This window comes from Oryctolagus cuniculus, chromosome 1 (genome assembly GCF_964237555.1).
Source record: "Oryctolagus cuniculus chromosome 1, mOryCun1.1, whole genome shotgun sequence".
Taxonomy (NCBI): Eukaryota; Metazoa; Chordata; class Mammalia; order Lagomorpha; family Leporidae; genus Oryctolagus; species Oryctolagus cuniculus.
This window is the reverse complement of record NC_091432.1, coordinates 117,985,278-118,001,125: the sequence shown is the minus strand read 5'-3', so window position 1 is coordinate 118,001,125 and position 15,848 is coordinate 117,985,278. Positions and strand designations below refer to the sequence as shown.

Genomic DNA, 15,848 nt, shown 5'->3' with positions numbered 1-15,848 from the left:
TAGTAAAAGACGTCCGAGAGAGGATGCTGTATAGGCAGGAAGCTAGAGTGGTCACACCAGGGTGGGTTTCAACCTAGCTGCTTCTGCACTTCACTCCCAAAGATTTGGTCAAGTGAGACCTGTTCAGGAGCCAAGCGGTGGCTCTGTGCACCCAAACTCCCTCCCCTCCGGCACCCTGTGAACACTTGGACATTCCTCTTTATTGTTCACATTCCAACCCAGCACGGTCACATGCACACACGGAGATTAAAACCCTTCCGGCCACAGCCCCAGGAGCCCGGCGGGGGCGGGGCCGACAGGGGCGGGGCCGCGGAAGACTCCTCCTACCGAGCCTCCCTGGCGCTCGGCACTAGCGTCAACAGCAAGAGAGCTGGAGAGGCTGCTCTCGGGGGTTGCGCTGGGGAAGAAGAGGGGGGAGATGACAGGCGGGTGGGATCACGGCAAGGGGCACCCGACACCATACAATCCCTCTTCCCCTCCCTCCTCGGCCCAGAGCTAAATTTATGGGGCTAGGGTGGGGGCGGGAACCGCACAGAAACGCAGGGCGCCCCCTTTAGCTGTGCACAAAAAGAAAGGACTTTTTTTTTTTCTTTTTTGAAAGTGAGTGTACTTGGGCGACGCTTAGGGCGCCCCCTGCAGGGCGCGCAGGAAAACGCCCCGAGGCCGCGGAGGCAAAGCTGCATGCAGGGTGCGGGGCGAGGTGGGCCAGAAGCCAAAGGAGGAAAATTGGGGTACGCGGGGAGGATTGGGACCACAGCGGCCAGGAGGACTAACTAAAAGGGCGCGGACTTAGCGACTCCGCGACGGAGCCTGCCTGGGAAAGAGTCTCTGGGACGCAGGGGGCTCCTGGAGCGGTCGGGTTGGTAGGAACGAGGGGGGCACAAACACGGCAGGGAAGTCTCGTGGCTGCGAAGGGGGCGCGGCGTCCATCTCTCCTCGGGAACTGAGGACAGAGAAGGTCTGAGAGCCTGGCCACTGCTGGAACTGCCTCCCCCCCACCCTTCCCGAGCCGGGGTACCAGGGCGGGGCCCCAGTCACCCAGGACCGCCCACCCCGAGTCGCTGAGCTGAACCGAGTTCCGTGGCAGGTGCGCGCGCGTGCCGCGGTGTTTACGGCCCCCGGCCCGGGCTTGTGCAGCCAAAATGAGGGGTGAATGCCTATCTGGGTTGGCTCAGGTGTGTCCCCGTCGTAGCCTCAGGCATCTCGATGAGAAAACCCAGGTGCAGGTGCATGTTCCGGGGCGCGGAAGGTCATAGGGAAGGGTCGGGAATTTGGTGCTTTCCTCCCCCTCAGGGAGCCCACCCCGCCGCTTCGAGTCCTGTTCATTACCTTCGAAAATGCTCAGTTCTTCGGTCCCGGGGAGGGCAGAAAGGAGGGCGAGCAGCGAGAAAAAGGTGAGTGCTCGGAACCACAGCCCCGTCAGCCTCCTCCCAGCCCCCTCCACCCCAACCCGCTCCAAAGCCTCGGATTTCCAGCCCCCAACCCTGAGCTTCCTGCACACCCCTCTCCACCTACCCCGCCCGCCCTCAGTGCCCCTCGGTCCTGCGGAGGAGCGCTGGGGAAGCAGCGCCCCCTGCCGGCGTCGTCCCGCCCGCCTCACCTGGCCTAGTCTCCGCTGGAGCCGCCGCCCGCGCCTCCCCGGGCGCCCCCGGCTCCGCCCGGCCCCCCGGGGCCCGGGCCCTTCCGGCCGCGCTCTCCGCTCTTTATCTTCTTCCTCGCCATGTGGCCCCGGAAACTCGCCTGGATTTTGGCAGCGGCCGCGTTGGCCCCGGGGTCGTCCAGCGGAATGTCTAGGATGTCGTCGTCTGGCTTGGAACAGGCGCTCTCCTGGGGGAGGAGGGGTGAGGGAGGACGAGGGGTGAGGGAGGACGAGGAGGGAGGGGGTTCTTGTGGGGTGACTGGGCAGAGACCCCGCGGGGATGCAGAGAGGGGGTGCCAAGGGTGTGGAGAAGGGCTGGGGCAGGGCTGTGCACCAGCTGTGTTTGTGTGTGTCCTGGGGCAGCGGCAGGCACAGAGAAAACTTCTGGACAAGGGGGCGGTTGTTTGCTGGAACCAGGAAAGTGCAGGTGGTGCAGGACACTAAAAAGCCAGAGAGCCCTGCATGGGTCAAAGGCACAGGACCTGCGGCTGAGTTACAGTAGCTGCAAAAGCTGAGTGGAGAGTGAGTTCGGAGGAGCAAGGGAGACAGCACCAGGCACTCCAGGATGTGGCCGCAGGCCCCGGGGTTCTCAGAGCGGGGTGGGGGTGGGGGTCTCCAGCTCCCAGGGACCACTGGATTCCTGAGGTCAGGGTGTGGAAGGCTCAGCAAGTCCTCCTTTCCCTTAGTAGACACACACCGCTGTTCACAGCTGGAAGCAGAGCCAGGAGCGGCTACTGCCCAGGGCGTCAGCCTCTTCCCACCTAGGGCTAGCCGCCCAGACACTGTTTGCCCAGTGACTGTCCATTTTCCACTGATCCCCAGGAGGAACTCAAACACAGACAAGAGGAGATAGTCCAGAAGGAGTGACAGAGAAAAGGCTTCACTCCAAAAGCAAACACCCCCCCCCCCCCCAAAGAAAGGATCAGCGGGAGCAAGAATCCCTTCCTTGGTGTGCTCATGCGGAAAAGGGAATTAGCACAGCACCTCTCATTTAAGTGCTTACTCTGTCCCGGGTGTGGTAACACAGTGTTTCACAGGCATTATTTAATTTCCTCTTCAACAACAAAGCTGTGATATACCTCCTTATTAGTACTCTAATTTATTCCTAATAAAAGCAGTGATTGGGGCTTATTTTACAAACCTACCTGAGGTTACATGGATACAGGTTGCCCATTGCTTATCTGAAATGTTTAGGACCAGGAGTATTTAAAATTTCACCTTTTTCCTAGGTTTTAAATAGCTCATTATGTAATTACAAATATTCCAAACTCTGAAAAGATAAGCGAAAGAGCTGGGAAGGTCTTTTTCCCCCTTGGGGATGATGAATAAATCCTGTGTGTGTGCCTGCATTTTGATTGCAACGTGACACGTGAGGTCAGATATGGAATTTTCCAGGTGGGTGTGTTTTTTCAACTCTCAAAAAGTTTTGGACTTTGGAGCATTTTGCATTTTCAGATGAGAGATGTTCAATCTGTAGTCAGTGGTGGACCTAGGAGTCGTATGTCAGAGTCCAGAATGTATTTATAGCCCCTACCCTGTAGGATAAGTAAATACAGCCCAGAAAACAAACTGAGGCTCTTTCACCTCCTGTAATTGCATGGTCTAGAGCAAGTTACCTAATCATTTCCTATCTAAGCCCCTTCATATGGAAAACCGGGCTAATAGTACCAATACCTATAGGTTGTCGGGAAGAGTAAACAGCATGATATGCATAAAGCTGTGGCACAATCTAGTCACTCAATAAATAGTAGCTATTACAATGGATATTTTAAATAACAGTGAGGTGAAGTGGAATAATTGTTTTTCTAGGCAAAATGTGATCATACAATAACAATTTCACATGGCTCAGCCCAATAATATCCAGACCCACCTCCATGCCCCAAAGCAGTGTTCTGTTTCTCTAACAGCCTACCCTAGCTGACAGCAGGCTTAGGGAATTGGTGGGATCCATTCTGGGCAAGGCTCTGGAATGGATCAGCCCCTGAGCCTGGTTCCAGCGGTAGGGTGGATTGGGAAGGAGACGATGACTGTGCAGTCAGAGGGAGCTTCTCCTCGGATCTGGTCCTTTGGCTCCTAGGAAGTCACATTCATTTTTTTGTCTGAGGACTTATACTGAGATGCCCAAGGTCTCACACAGTAATGGCAATTGGGTTCCACTTTCTCCTCTTCCCCTACACCACCCTTCTGGTTCTCCTAAGTGGGTGGGAGATGTGTGAAGCTTCCATCAGCATCATCTCAGCCAGGTCTGCCTCAGGTGCACAGACCGAAATTCTAGAAAACCAAGCCCAGTTCTAGAGAAGGTTCCCTTCACCATGCTTTCCAAGGCAATCCTCATTTCCCAGGCTTTAAACTACTTCCGTTTCGTGCTCAAGATGCCCACCATCCACGTAAACACCGTTAAAAGGAGTTAGCAAGGGGCAGGTGTGTCGTGGCCCAACTCTCACTCTCTTTGTCTTTCCCAGGTCTAGAGCTCTCCCTGACATCTCATTCCTCACCAAAAACCAGAAACAACTGCTTTGGGTTCTTTTGATTCTCAGAGCTTAAGCCTTTCTTGGAATAGTCTCAAGGAGCAAAATGAGCTGCTTCTCAAAAACAACCACAGAAAACCATTTCCACCCCCTTCTTCTCCTTGGCCTCGGCAGCTGCGAAGGGGTGGGGAAGTTGAGCGGAGGAAGGGGTATCTTCCCCCAACCATGTGAAGACCAGACCTGCTGTCACCACCCACCCCAGCTGGATCCAGGATGAAAACCTGGAACAAGAGGCAAAGCCACCCCCAACACTCTGCTTCCCCACAGAATCAACCCTTCTCCCTCCAGCTGAATTTTCAAGATGGAGCTGCTAAGAGGTAGCCTGTCCACAGGGAGAACCGGAGGGAGGGTGAAAAGGAATCCGGGCAGGAGCTCATTGGTGAAGGTGCCTAGGCTGGTGCCTTCCAAAGCCAACTCTGATGGCGTAAGTCGGAGAGCTCTGCAGGAACTGGGGATCTCTGGGAGAGGAAAGTGTGCCCGTCCACAAAGCAGAAGCCATGGCTTCTGGTCCCAGCTGGGCACATCACTTCGCCTCTGATCGTCTCATTTTCTTCAGCCACAGCTAGAACTTGACCTAGATGAACAAAGTCGCCTTCATCTCTCAAATCCCAATCGCCTTAGGATCTGCCCTGCCTGTGCCTGTGATGCATCAGGTCCCGTGCTAAGCGTTTTGCACATATTACCTCATTTAATCCCCATTTTAGAAGTCAGGAAACAGCCTCAGAGATCTAACTTACTCAGACTTGCACAGCTGACAGACAGTGTGATTGGATTCAGTGGTCTGTGTTGCTTATCACTGGCTCAGGGTAGGTTACTTCTATTGATTCAGCCAGATCAAGTCAACTAGACTAAGCAAAGGGAAGGAATAGGAGCCAGAAAAAATGTTTCTTTGCCTCTTCATATTAACCAAATGCAGGAAAAGCATATATATATATATATATATATATATATATATATATAAATATAGATATATATATGGCGATGTAAATCAGCAACTGGAACATTTGACTCAACAGCTCTGTCTCCTAAAAGATAACAAAACAAATCTGCTTTCTTCTTCCTTATTTCTGTTTCAGCCTCCTTAGCAAGAGGACAGAAGAAGTAAGGCAGCACTGGGTTCTTCCCAGACTCCAGGTGAAGTGGTCATTAAGGAGAGCAGCAGAATGGATGCTGAAAAGACACATCCACAGCTCCCTCTGAGCACTGAGCCCACCAGCCACAGAATGGGGAAACGCCTGGCCCAGCCCTGCCCTTCCCTGGCCCCCCACCCTTGTCACCTCCTCTCCCTCTTCCTGCCCTCCCCTCCCCCCATACAGTCTGATGATAGCGCCTCTCTTGCTAGCCCTTAAGCGCTGTGGACAGGTGCACGGGAAGAGGTGCCCCAGGACCCTGGGCCACGGATATTTGTGTGTCTGCCTCTTCCATGCCTTTTGGGTGGGCAGCTCCCATTTTTTGGCAGACACTGAGTCCAACCATATCTATTGTTCCCTCAGTGTGCCTCCCTGGACATCACAAGCACCAGCCCGGGTAGTCCGGGGCTGTAGGCAGAGACCTCACATCCTACCCAGATTACTGTAGTAGATACGGGAGGAGACAAGTTGCATTCCTTCCCTGGCTTCTTTGCTCACTCATCTTTTCCCACTGGCCATACGTCCTGCTTCCCCTGCCCCTGCAGTCTCTTCTTCTGGGTTCCATGTCCCCCAGATCCCCCCACCCCCACCCCAGCCACCAAACCACCAACTCATATTCTAGAGCCCACCATGCGTTCAGTTTCTCTACTTTAGAAACACCGCTGGAGAGGAGGGGCAGCTAAGAAAGCTCCACCAAGAGCCCACTGTCCTTTCACAGTCCAACATTGCTTCCTGGAGCACAACATAACGCGGGAGGAGACAGGACGGGGATGTGTTATGCTGTGCTCCAGGAGGTGGGATTATAGGTGAAGTTCTTTTTATACTTCCCTCTAGTTTTTACATTCTCTAGGTTGAGCATGTACCTTTTAGAATAAGGGGGAAAATAGCAAATTTTTAGAGGAAGGTTGAAATACAGCTATTCAAACCAGGGCCAGGCTGGAATCCTGCTTCACACTTAGGAAAAATCACTTAATTGTTCTAAAGTTCAGTTTGCACATTCGTGAAATAACACCTACCTCACTGGTTGTTGCAATGCTTAAACGTAAAATGCTAGGTTCATGGCAAGCGCTCACAGATTGGCAACTACTCGTGATACTTGTGAGTTAAAACTACAACCACCAGGACTCGAGCCTACATTCTCTCTGCCTCTTGGCACCCAGGTGTGGGCAGGGAACCTGCCTCTTAGACAGAGTTGCCCTTTCCTTCCAAACCTCACATTTTTTTTTCCTTTCGTAGGCTATGGAATGAGTGGACGGTTGGGAACCTGCACAGTCAGTAACTGTCCTGAATGGTTAGTTGGGTTGGTTGAGTGAGAATGCGAGGGCTTTGAAGCAGTCTTTCTCCACCCTTAAGGGCTACAAACAAACTTACAACATAAAAATCTTTTATATGCTGAGCCAGGCGCTCTCATACCGGGCCTCCTTAGCAGCAACCTGCTTGGCGTTAGGCATTTGCAGCAACCAGGTTTCCGTGTGGGCGCTGACAAATGGTAGACACTTCCTTCCCTCGCCAGCAGGGCTCTCTCGCGGTCACTTCCCCCAGCCCCTCCACAGCTAGAGGCCCACAACCCCTCCCCAGAACCACACGAAGCCAACCAGAGTGAACCGATCGCAGCCGGCGCTGTACCGGGTGCTTAGGGGCTCGCAGGAGAGTCGCGAGGACCAGCCTGTTCGCCCACCGACGGCAGCGGCAGCAATATGGGGCTTGGGGTGGGGATCCAGAGCTGGGGGAAAGGAGTCGCTGCACCTTCGCGGAGCGACGGTTTGCAGTGTCTCAAGGTGGAAGTTCCTCCCCCTGTCTAACCTGCAGCTCCCCTGCATCAGAGCCCTGGCTCAGCCCGCAGTTCCACCTGGATTGCGCGGTGGATGGGCGCTCAGACGCCCCCGCCGAGGTGCGGAGCATTTTTCCCAGGGCTTCGAAGCCGGGCGGGCGCCTTCCACCACCCACTAGCCACCACCCTCCACCCTCCGCCCCCCGCCCCCCACCCACTTCTCGGCAGGCGCCCCTGTTTGCTCCTAGGTCTCCGCACCCCCTTCCATCCCAGACCCTTTCACTTACGGTGCAGCAGTCCATGCCGGTGTTTGGGGGGGCTCTTGGCTGGGGCGCGGGGAGGGGTGGGGTCTGTGTGTTTTGGGTGGGGGGGCTCTGGGGCAGTCGGGCGCCCGCCGCCGCGCGCGGAACCTGCGGCTCTCCTGTCGGGTCCTGTCTCCCGCGCTCCGCTCAGCTCGCGAATGTAACCTGAGCCCCGCGGTCGGCTAGCCAATTGGGGGACGCCTAGGGCAGGGTGGGCGGGGAGAAACGGGGCGGGCCCCTCCCTCTCTGGGCTGGCTGCGCCGCGCTCTGCTCCTGCCCCAGCCCGCCGCCCACACACTTCCATCCATCTCTCCTACACGCCCCATCCTCCCAAACTCGGCCCCCTTGCTGGCGAAGCGGCAGACTGCCGGGCAGATGTATCCCCGAGTAGGCAGAAGGAGGCCCTCTCCATGCCAGGCACATCTGGGCGCGCACCCCCTCCCACCTGCTCCCGCTTCCACCACCTAGCTGGAGTCCCGAATATGGCTCCCCCTAACTTCCCTCCCCCTCAGGCGGCTAAGAAAGGCTTCCTAGGACGGGCGGCAAAAAACATCCCACCGTCGCTCCTAGCGCGGGACGCAGAGAGCTGCTGGTGCTCAGCGCTGCGATGGACGCATAGCCACACACTAGCTCGCAAGCCCCACGTGCCCGTATATGATATTCCCCAGGCTAGCTAACCGTGCCTTTTTTTTCCTGTACACAATCTGCAAAAACAGCCATACAGACACCCTACGTTATGGGCGTGTGCAGGAGCAGTCAGTCACCCTACTCAAGATGTTTGCACCATCTATGTATCCATCCATCTATCTATGGTCTATCTCTCTCTTTCTATCATTTACCTATCTCTATGCCCTGCACCAAACAAAATCCTCTGTGTACAACACCATCTGTATGTATATAATCTATCCATAGAGATCTGGAGGCACAGCCTCCACCCCACACCCCTCTTTTCTTAGGAGACTCTGCTTAACTTCTTGATCCATTGCTTCAGAATAAGACAAAAACTGTCTCCCCCTCCCCCACTCCCTCTTCTCCTCCTGAGACAAGGAACACTAGGCAAACCCAAGTAGTTTAGGGGATTATCGGGAGTAGTTGGCTCTTTGGGTGCGAGATGAGGAAGGCTGTGGGCTGTGGGAGAGGCTGGGAAGGGGAGATAAGGGAGAGGCGTCCCAGAGGGGCTTCCTCCTGGTTGTCAGAGGCCCAAAGCTGGCACGGGGCAGGCTCTGTTGCAAGGTGGGCCATCTCTGAGAAAACCAGACTGCAAGGCTTTCTCAGCCAAGATGCCAGAGGTGAGAACGAGGCAAGAAGGGCTGATCAGAGCTTAGGAGGGGAAAAACGCCCCCCACAGCTCCAGGCAAGACCCAGGGTCTTGCCTTCATGCTGTAGGGAACACACAGCCACTGGCAAGCCATGGCACGGCCGTGGCGTGCTCCCTTCCCACCTGAATGTTCGGGCCAGAGGTTTTCCTTGCCAAGTCGAGAACTTGAGTGGTAGGGACATGCCAGTGTCCATCTGGATGGGGAAAGTGTTGGCCAGCTTGGGGCCAGCTGAGCAGAATGCTGGGTGGGATTCCAGGGCATGGGGTGTAGGGGTGTCTCTCCCAGCATGCTTGGGACTCACCCACCCTTGTAACTGAAAATCTGTTCCCCAATCTGTCTCTGGCACATCTTCCAAACCCCCCCCCCCCCCACCACCAAATGGCAGGATGTCCTGGGGACTCAGGCCGTTGCCTTAACCATGGGCATACCTGGGGCCTTAGGTTGTCCCACTTCCCCCTGAACTTCATCTCCAGATCCCAGAGGGGAGAGGGAAAGAAGATTTTGGACGGTCGAGTGGATTCAGGCCTGGGCTCTGTGCTTTTTCCTTCCCAAATTAGAGCTGAGGAATTCGGGATTTGGTGAGTTTGCAGTAAAGTCTCCCGAGTTGCTAGGCAACATCCCTCTGCAGCCTGCACTGCCTCTGGGCCCTTCTTCCTGCTGGTCAGAGCTGAAAGGGGGGGTGTCTTTACAACACCCCCCCCCCAAACTCCCACACAGGCAGCACAGCCCTTCCCTCTTCCTGAAACACCTTTGTGTGGGGGTGAGGGTGTCTGTGAGCACTGGTGGGCCCTGGGGGAAAGAGACGGCTACCGTCAGCTCCACCCGCAAAACAACCCTTTCAGCGACAGCCCACTTGAGGCGCCTACGCAGAACTGGCCACAGTGCTGGCCCTGGGGGATGGGCAAGCTCTGAGGTGAGGAAGAAGACAGAGACCAAGGCAGGGCCCGGAATGAGAAGACAGACACTCACACAGTCAAGCTCCAGAGGCGGGAGCAGCCACACAGATGGCCTCATGTAGGTGATCCGTGCCCGTAGGCGGAAGGCACGGCATGCAGGGACTCACACCCAGAGCAGGTTGTCGCCACTGCTGTCCCATTGCACATACTCACCCCATGAAGAGGCCCCTGGAGTTTGGCAGCAAGATAGCTGACGTCAGCCCTAAGCCCACAATTGTTGACTGGGTGAGCTTGGAAAGGTGCCAGGTGCACTACGGGATGCTGGGATCCGCTGGCTCTGCGGAGTGATGCCAGATGATCCTCCCCACAGCTGCCTGCCCGACCTGGGGTCTGGATGCCACAGGTCAGCTGTCAGAGTTTTGCCTATTAGCCAGCTGGGCTCGGACACTCTTGTTGCTTTCCTTCATGTCCAACTTACAAAGCTCTCCTCTGCCCTTGCCAGCCCCTCTGGCTACTTAAGGAGGAGAGCTGCAGGCCTGTCAAGCAGCTGAGCTTTGGAAAACCTGGGTTAGAAAGGGCCAGCTCTGTGGCATAGTGGGCTAAGCCTCCACCTGTGGCTTCAGCATCCCATATGGGCACAGGTTCGAGTCCCAGCTGCTCCACTTCTGATCAAGCTCTCTGCTACGGCCTGGGAAAGCAGTGGAAGATGGCCCAAATGCTTGGGCCCCTGTACCTGCATAGGAAAACCAGAAGAAGCTCCTGGCTCCTGGCTTCCAATCAGCCCAACTCTGGTCCCTGGTCTAGCCATCTGGGGAGTGAACCAGCAGATGGAAAACCTCTCTCTGTCTCTCCCTCTCTCTCCCTGTAACTCTACCTTTCAAATAAATCTTTAAAAGGGAGCTGGGGCCTGTCAGTGCAGGGTGCTCGAGTCAACAGGAATGTGGAAGTAGACAGGTGAGGAGTAAAAGCCACGGCAGGCAGGAGAGGAGATGGTAGCAGAAAAAAGAGAGGATGAAAGATGGGTTAGCAGGAAGCTTCTGTGGTCCTCCACCGATCCTTCTTGGGACAGATGGAGGGGGATTTGGAGTGGACTTGGTCCTAGTAAGCAGGGAGAAAAGCCAAGGCATGTGACAGTCTATTCGCCAATACTCATGGCTTCCCCTCCTCAGAGTGGGCACTTTCTGAGCGTGATGTCTCAAGCCCACAGAGCGGCTGCGTGCTGAGAAGAGGATGGGAAAGTAGGAGGCCTGTGCCTTTGTCAGAGCTGATCTGGGGGCTTCTTAGGTCAGGATTTCACCCGATTGAGTGGAGGGGGTGGGGGTAGCAGGAAATTCAGTTTTCCCTGCAAATATTTCAGCTTTTGCTGTCGCAGTATTTTTAGCAGCCTGGTTGGCAGAAGAGGAGCCTGGGTACATTTTTAAAGGGACCTCTGCCAGACTGGAGGCCTCTTTCCACCCTCACCCCACATGTTAGAAGGAGAAAGCAGGAGGCCCGAGGCAGACGGTACATTCAAACTGAAAAATCAGGTTTGTTGGGGCTTAGGTGACCATCTTCACCCCTAGTCCTTTCCAGGCAACAACAGCGTTGTCGTTGGTGGCAGCGTTGTCAAGAAGAGTAAATAGTGGAGCCTCTGCTGTGTGCAGGGTGCTGCCAGGAGTACAGTACGAAAGGCTCGATTTCATATACAGTTGGCCCTCTGTGGATTCAGCAACTGTAGATTGGAAATAGCTGGAGGAAAAAAGTTGTCTGTACTGAATATGGACAGGCTCTCCCCCCGTTAGCCCCTAAGCAGTATAGAATCACAGCTAGTACATAGCGTTTACATTGTGTTAGGCAATGTAAGTAACTAGAAATGGTTTGCTGTGCACAGGAGCTGTGCATAGGCTACTGTGGATACTGCATCATTTTATACAAGGGATATGAGCATCAGCAGGTTCTGGCATCTGCAGAGTCTTGGAACCAATCCCCCATGAGTGGGGTGGCGGCGGCGGTGGAGGAGGGATGACTGTGCTTGGTAAGGCAGGGGACAGAACCAATACCATTGAGTGAGTACTAGGATAACTCTGAAGAGTTAAGGACTGTGTGAGGAGGCATTGTTATTTTCATTTTATTTTTTATTTTAAAATTTATTTACTTATCAATTTCGTAGGCAGATCCACACAGAAAGAGAGGGAGAGAGGCAAGGGAAAAGAGAAAGAGAAAGAGAACGAGAGAGAGAGAGAGAGAGAGAGAGAGAGATTTCTTCCTTCTACTGGTTCACTTCCTAAATGGCCACAACAGCCAGAGCTGGGCCAGATCGAAGCTGAGACCCAGGAACTCCATCCAGGTCTCCCTGGATGGAGGTGGCAGGGGCTCAAGTACTTGGGCCATCTTCCACTGCCTCCCCAGGCTCATTAGCTGGATTTAAAGTGGAGCAGCTGAAGTTCCAATCAGCAGCCTGATATAGGATGCTGGCATCATAGGTGTTGACTTAACCTATGTACAACAATGCCATGCTGGCATTAGTATTTTAACCCATTTTTCCTAGTGGGAGCCTGAGGCCTAGCAAGGTTAAATGGCTTGTTAGTTGTCCTGTTAGACCCCTAATGAAGTGCAGAACTGGGTTTAAGACACAAGAGTTCTGACTTTGAATTCTGTGTTTTCCCTCTAAAGGCTCCCAGAACTTGGAATCAGATAAAATCCCCTTTTTTCCCCTAGACTATATAATCTGATCCAAAAAGATGTATGCGTGTGTGTGTGTGTGTGTGTGCGTGTGAAATAATCAGAGATATATGTCAAATGAATGATGCAGATAGTAAATGTTATGGGAGTTGAGGTGTGGGAGAAATGCATGGGAATTTGGATGATCAAGAAAGACTTCCGGGGCCAGCAATGTGGCATAGTGGGTTGGGCCTCTGCCAGTGGCACCAGCATCCCATATGGGCACCGGTTTGAGTCCTAGCTAATCCACTCCTGATCCAGCTCTTTGCTTATGGCCTGGAAAGGCATCAGAAGATGGCCCAAGCGCTTGGGTCTCTGTACCCATGTGGGAGACCCTGAGGAAGTTCCTGGCTCCTGGCTTCTGATTGGCCTAGCTCAGGCTGTTGTGGCCATTTGGGGAGTAAACCAGGGGATGGAAGACTTCTCCCTCCCTCCCTCTGTAACTCTGCCTTTCAAATAAATAAGTAAATCTTTAAAATAAAAGGACTGGCAGAAGGACATTTGAGGCAGGGCAGATGTTTTGAGTTATGCAATGTATTTAATGTCATTGCAGTCCAGAAGGACCCCAAGGACTGCTACCCTGACTCCTTCCTCACACACACAAGATTTTATATCTAAAGTTTCAACTTTATCTATGGTGACAGAGCCCATCAGGACCTGGAAGCTCATTCCTGCTCAGCAGTCTTGCTATTCCCTAGAGCTCTGACCTATACATGTGCCACTGTTCCTATTGATGGGTGGAGTGTCTGCTCCCTGCACCCTCATCCCATTATTTTTTCTGGGTCTCAGTATAATTCAAAATACTTGACATATGGACATCTGCTTGTCCTATTTCACTCTCCTTCCCTCAACCTTCTTCCTCACTTTTCCTCTTGAGTAAAAGCTCATGATGGCTGAGCAATATGCACCTGCTGGGCCTACATATCCTTCCTGAAACATTCAACAAACACACCTGTTTTTTTAAATATTTATTTTATTTATTTGAAAGGCAGGGTTATGCGGGAGGGGAAGAGAGACAGAGGAGGGAGAGGTCTTCCTTCTGCTGTTTCACTCCCTAAATGGCCACAATGGCCAGAGCTGGGCCAGGTCAAAGCCAGGAGCCAGGAACTTCTTCCAAGTCTCCTGTGTGGGTGCAGGAGCCGTCCTTCACTGCTTTCCCAGGAGCACTAGCAGGGAGCTGGATTGGAAGTAGAGCAGCTGGGAATAGAACTGGCACCCATATGGGCTGCAGGCGGTGCCTTTACCTGTTATACCACAGTGCCAGCCCCACAACACAACTGTTTTAATAGCAAAACAAATACCATCTTAATAAAATTTGAGCAGCACACCCTAGAGCAGATCCAATAATAACCACTTCAATTTGGATCCAGACAAATGCCTGCTTTAATAGATTTTTACAAGAAATCTTACAGGAGGTAAATTCTCACCTTATTTGTAGTCCAGTTAGGGACTTCTGTTTTTTTCTGGTTCAGCTGGACAGTCAGATTAAAGAGATCCCTGGTTCAGCCAGAGATGTGGGTCTGGTAACCTCAGTGGGGCTCAGGTGGAAGTGGGGAGCTGATCCAGGTGATAGAGAACTTCTTAAAGCCCTCAAATCATCATTTTATATACCTTGAGAATATACAATTTTTGTCACTTATGGAAAAAAGGTAAAAATAGAATAATGAAAGAGATTGGAACTGTTTCTTTTAAAATTTTTATTTATTTATTTGAATGGCAGAGAGAGAGAGATAGTGGAGAGAGAGAGAGAGACAGAGATCTTCCATCAGCTGGCTCACTCCCCAAATGGCCACAATGGGTAGCGTTGAGCCAGTCTGAAACCAGGACTCAGGAACTCCTTCCACATCTCCCATGTTGGTGGCAGGGCCCCAAGTATTTAAGCCATCTTCTGCTTTTTCAAGCACATCAGCAGGGCACTGGATCAGAAGCAGAGCAGCCATGGCTCAAACAAGCTCTCTAATATGGGGTACCAGCCGCATAAGTGGTGGCTTAACCCACTGCACCACAATGCTAGCCCCTGGAGTCATTTTCTTTATCACTGTAGTCTTAGCACAATATCTGGGCCATACTGGGCACTGAATAAAAATTTTCTGAATGATTGGATGAGTACAGGAGAGAATGAATGTCGAAATGAATGTCGAAAGGAAGCAAGGAGTAAAGAAAAGTATGTACGGCTTGGTCAGGCATGACCTGATTTGCAGAGATTCTAGTAGCCACCCAGGTATGGCTTCCAGAAGAACTTAGAAGGTGGCCTTAATTAGGGAGGCACCTCTTCATCTCTCTGAGGTTCGGTGTCAGGGCTTCCATTCTGAGGCGCCGACACACTGACACGTTCCTTGGAAGTCTGCACTGAGGCAGGCCCCTTCATGGAGGCAGCACGGCAGACACAACAGGACAGGGCCTGAAAGCTGGGGAGGAGCCATGGCTAGACCAGTTCACCTTGTTTGCTGTCACTCTCTCTTTAAATTTATTTCCTTCGTTTAGCTTGGTTAAGAGTTTCCATTTTGTCTCAGTCGTGCAAGAGGACATTCATGGGAGACTTATATACTTTGTCTTGGGCCAGAAAGTCCAAGGTTGGGCAGTCCGTTTGGTGGCAGCAGTTCCTAGAGAGGCATTGCAAGAGAAAAGTGGCTCTCAAGTTTTGTGGTCTATTGTGCTGTCTCATTTGGAGATTCCTTTTCCAGGACTAAGCTCTGAGGGGTTTCTTTTTATTTTAAAAGGTGGGACATTTCTTTGACTGGGTCATCTGATATGGTTGATCCCAACTGCCCTGAATAAGTTCACGTCTTGATGACTTCTGCCTATCAGGTCTAACCAGTAGCCTATCAGGTGGAGGAAAGCCAGCCTGTCATTGCCATTTATAAGGAATTGAGGATCTAGCACCTATCACTTTTTTTCCTTTCCTTTTCTTGCATTATTTATTTATTTGGGGGCAGGGCAGGGAGGCAGAGACAGAGAGCATTCCCATTCACTGGCTCACTTCCCAAATGCCTGCGATGACTGGCCAAAGCTGGGAGACAAGAACTGTTGCCTCCCAAGGTCGACATTAGCAGGAAGCTGGAGTCAAAAGCCAGAGCCAGGTATTGAACCAAAATGGGATGCAAGCATCCTCATTACTCGGTTAAATGCCCACGCCTATCATTTTCTTTAAAACAGTCCAGATTAGTCATCAGGTTGAAGAAGGTGTTACCAATAACCATCTTGCACTGACTTTTCATATGAGTTCCTCATAGAAAGCGTTGGTGTGGAAGGGAACTACCCTTAGGCTTTGGAAGGAAGGACATGTTGACAGAATTGTCCCAGGGAACTGTCGTACCATATGGCCAGGATATAGGTGAACAGCCCTTGTAGGGCCTTCACGATGGGCTAGCAGTAAGAGATAGCTTCCTTTAAGGGCACCATCCAACATGGAAGACACTTCACATACCCCTGAGATTGGATCATGACAGAGACATTTGGTCATTTGGACAAACAACACCTTTTCCTTGGTAAATAATGAAAATAATGCTATTCAGATAAACTCTGGCTCTTCCCTTGGGAAATGAGGATTATTTTGTTTGGGT

At 52.5% G+C, this 15,848-nt stretch overlaps 1 protein-coding gene across 1 annotated transcript; it reads right to left on the bottom strand.

The window, feature by feature from the left end:
- Window positions 1–180: 180 nt before the first annotated feature.
- Window positions 181–7,547, bottom strand: NRGN (neurogranin). Its single transcript, XM_002708741.5, has 4 exons — window positions 7,356–7,547; window positions 1,601–1,827; window positions 1,330–1,347; window positions 181–943 (listed from the first exon to the last, which is right to left on the bottom strand). The coding sequence occupies exons 1-2, from the start codon at window positions 7,368–7,370 to the stop codon at window positions 1,606–1,608; spliced, it is 237 nt and encodes a 78-aa protein (XP_002708787.1). The 5' UTR covers window positions 7,371–7,547; the 3' UTR covers window positions 181–943; window positions 1,330–1,347; window positions 1,601–1,605.
- Between the last annotated feature and the right edge of the window lie 8,301 nt (window positions 7,548–15,848).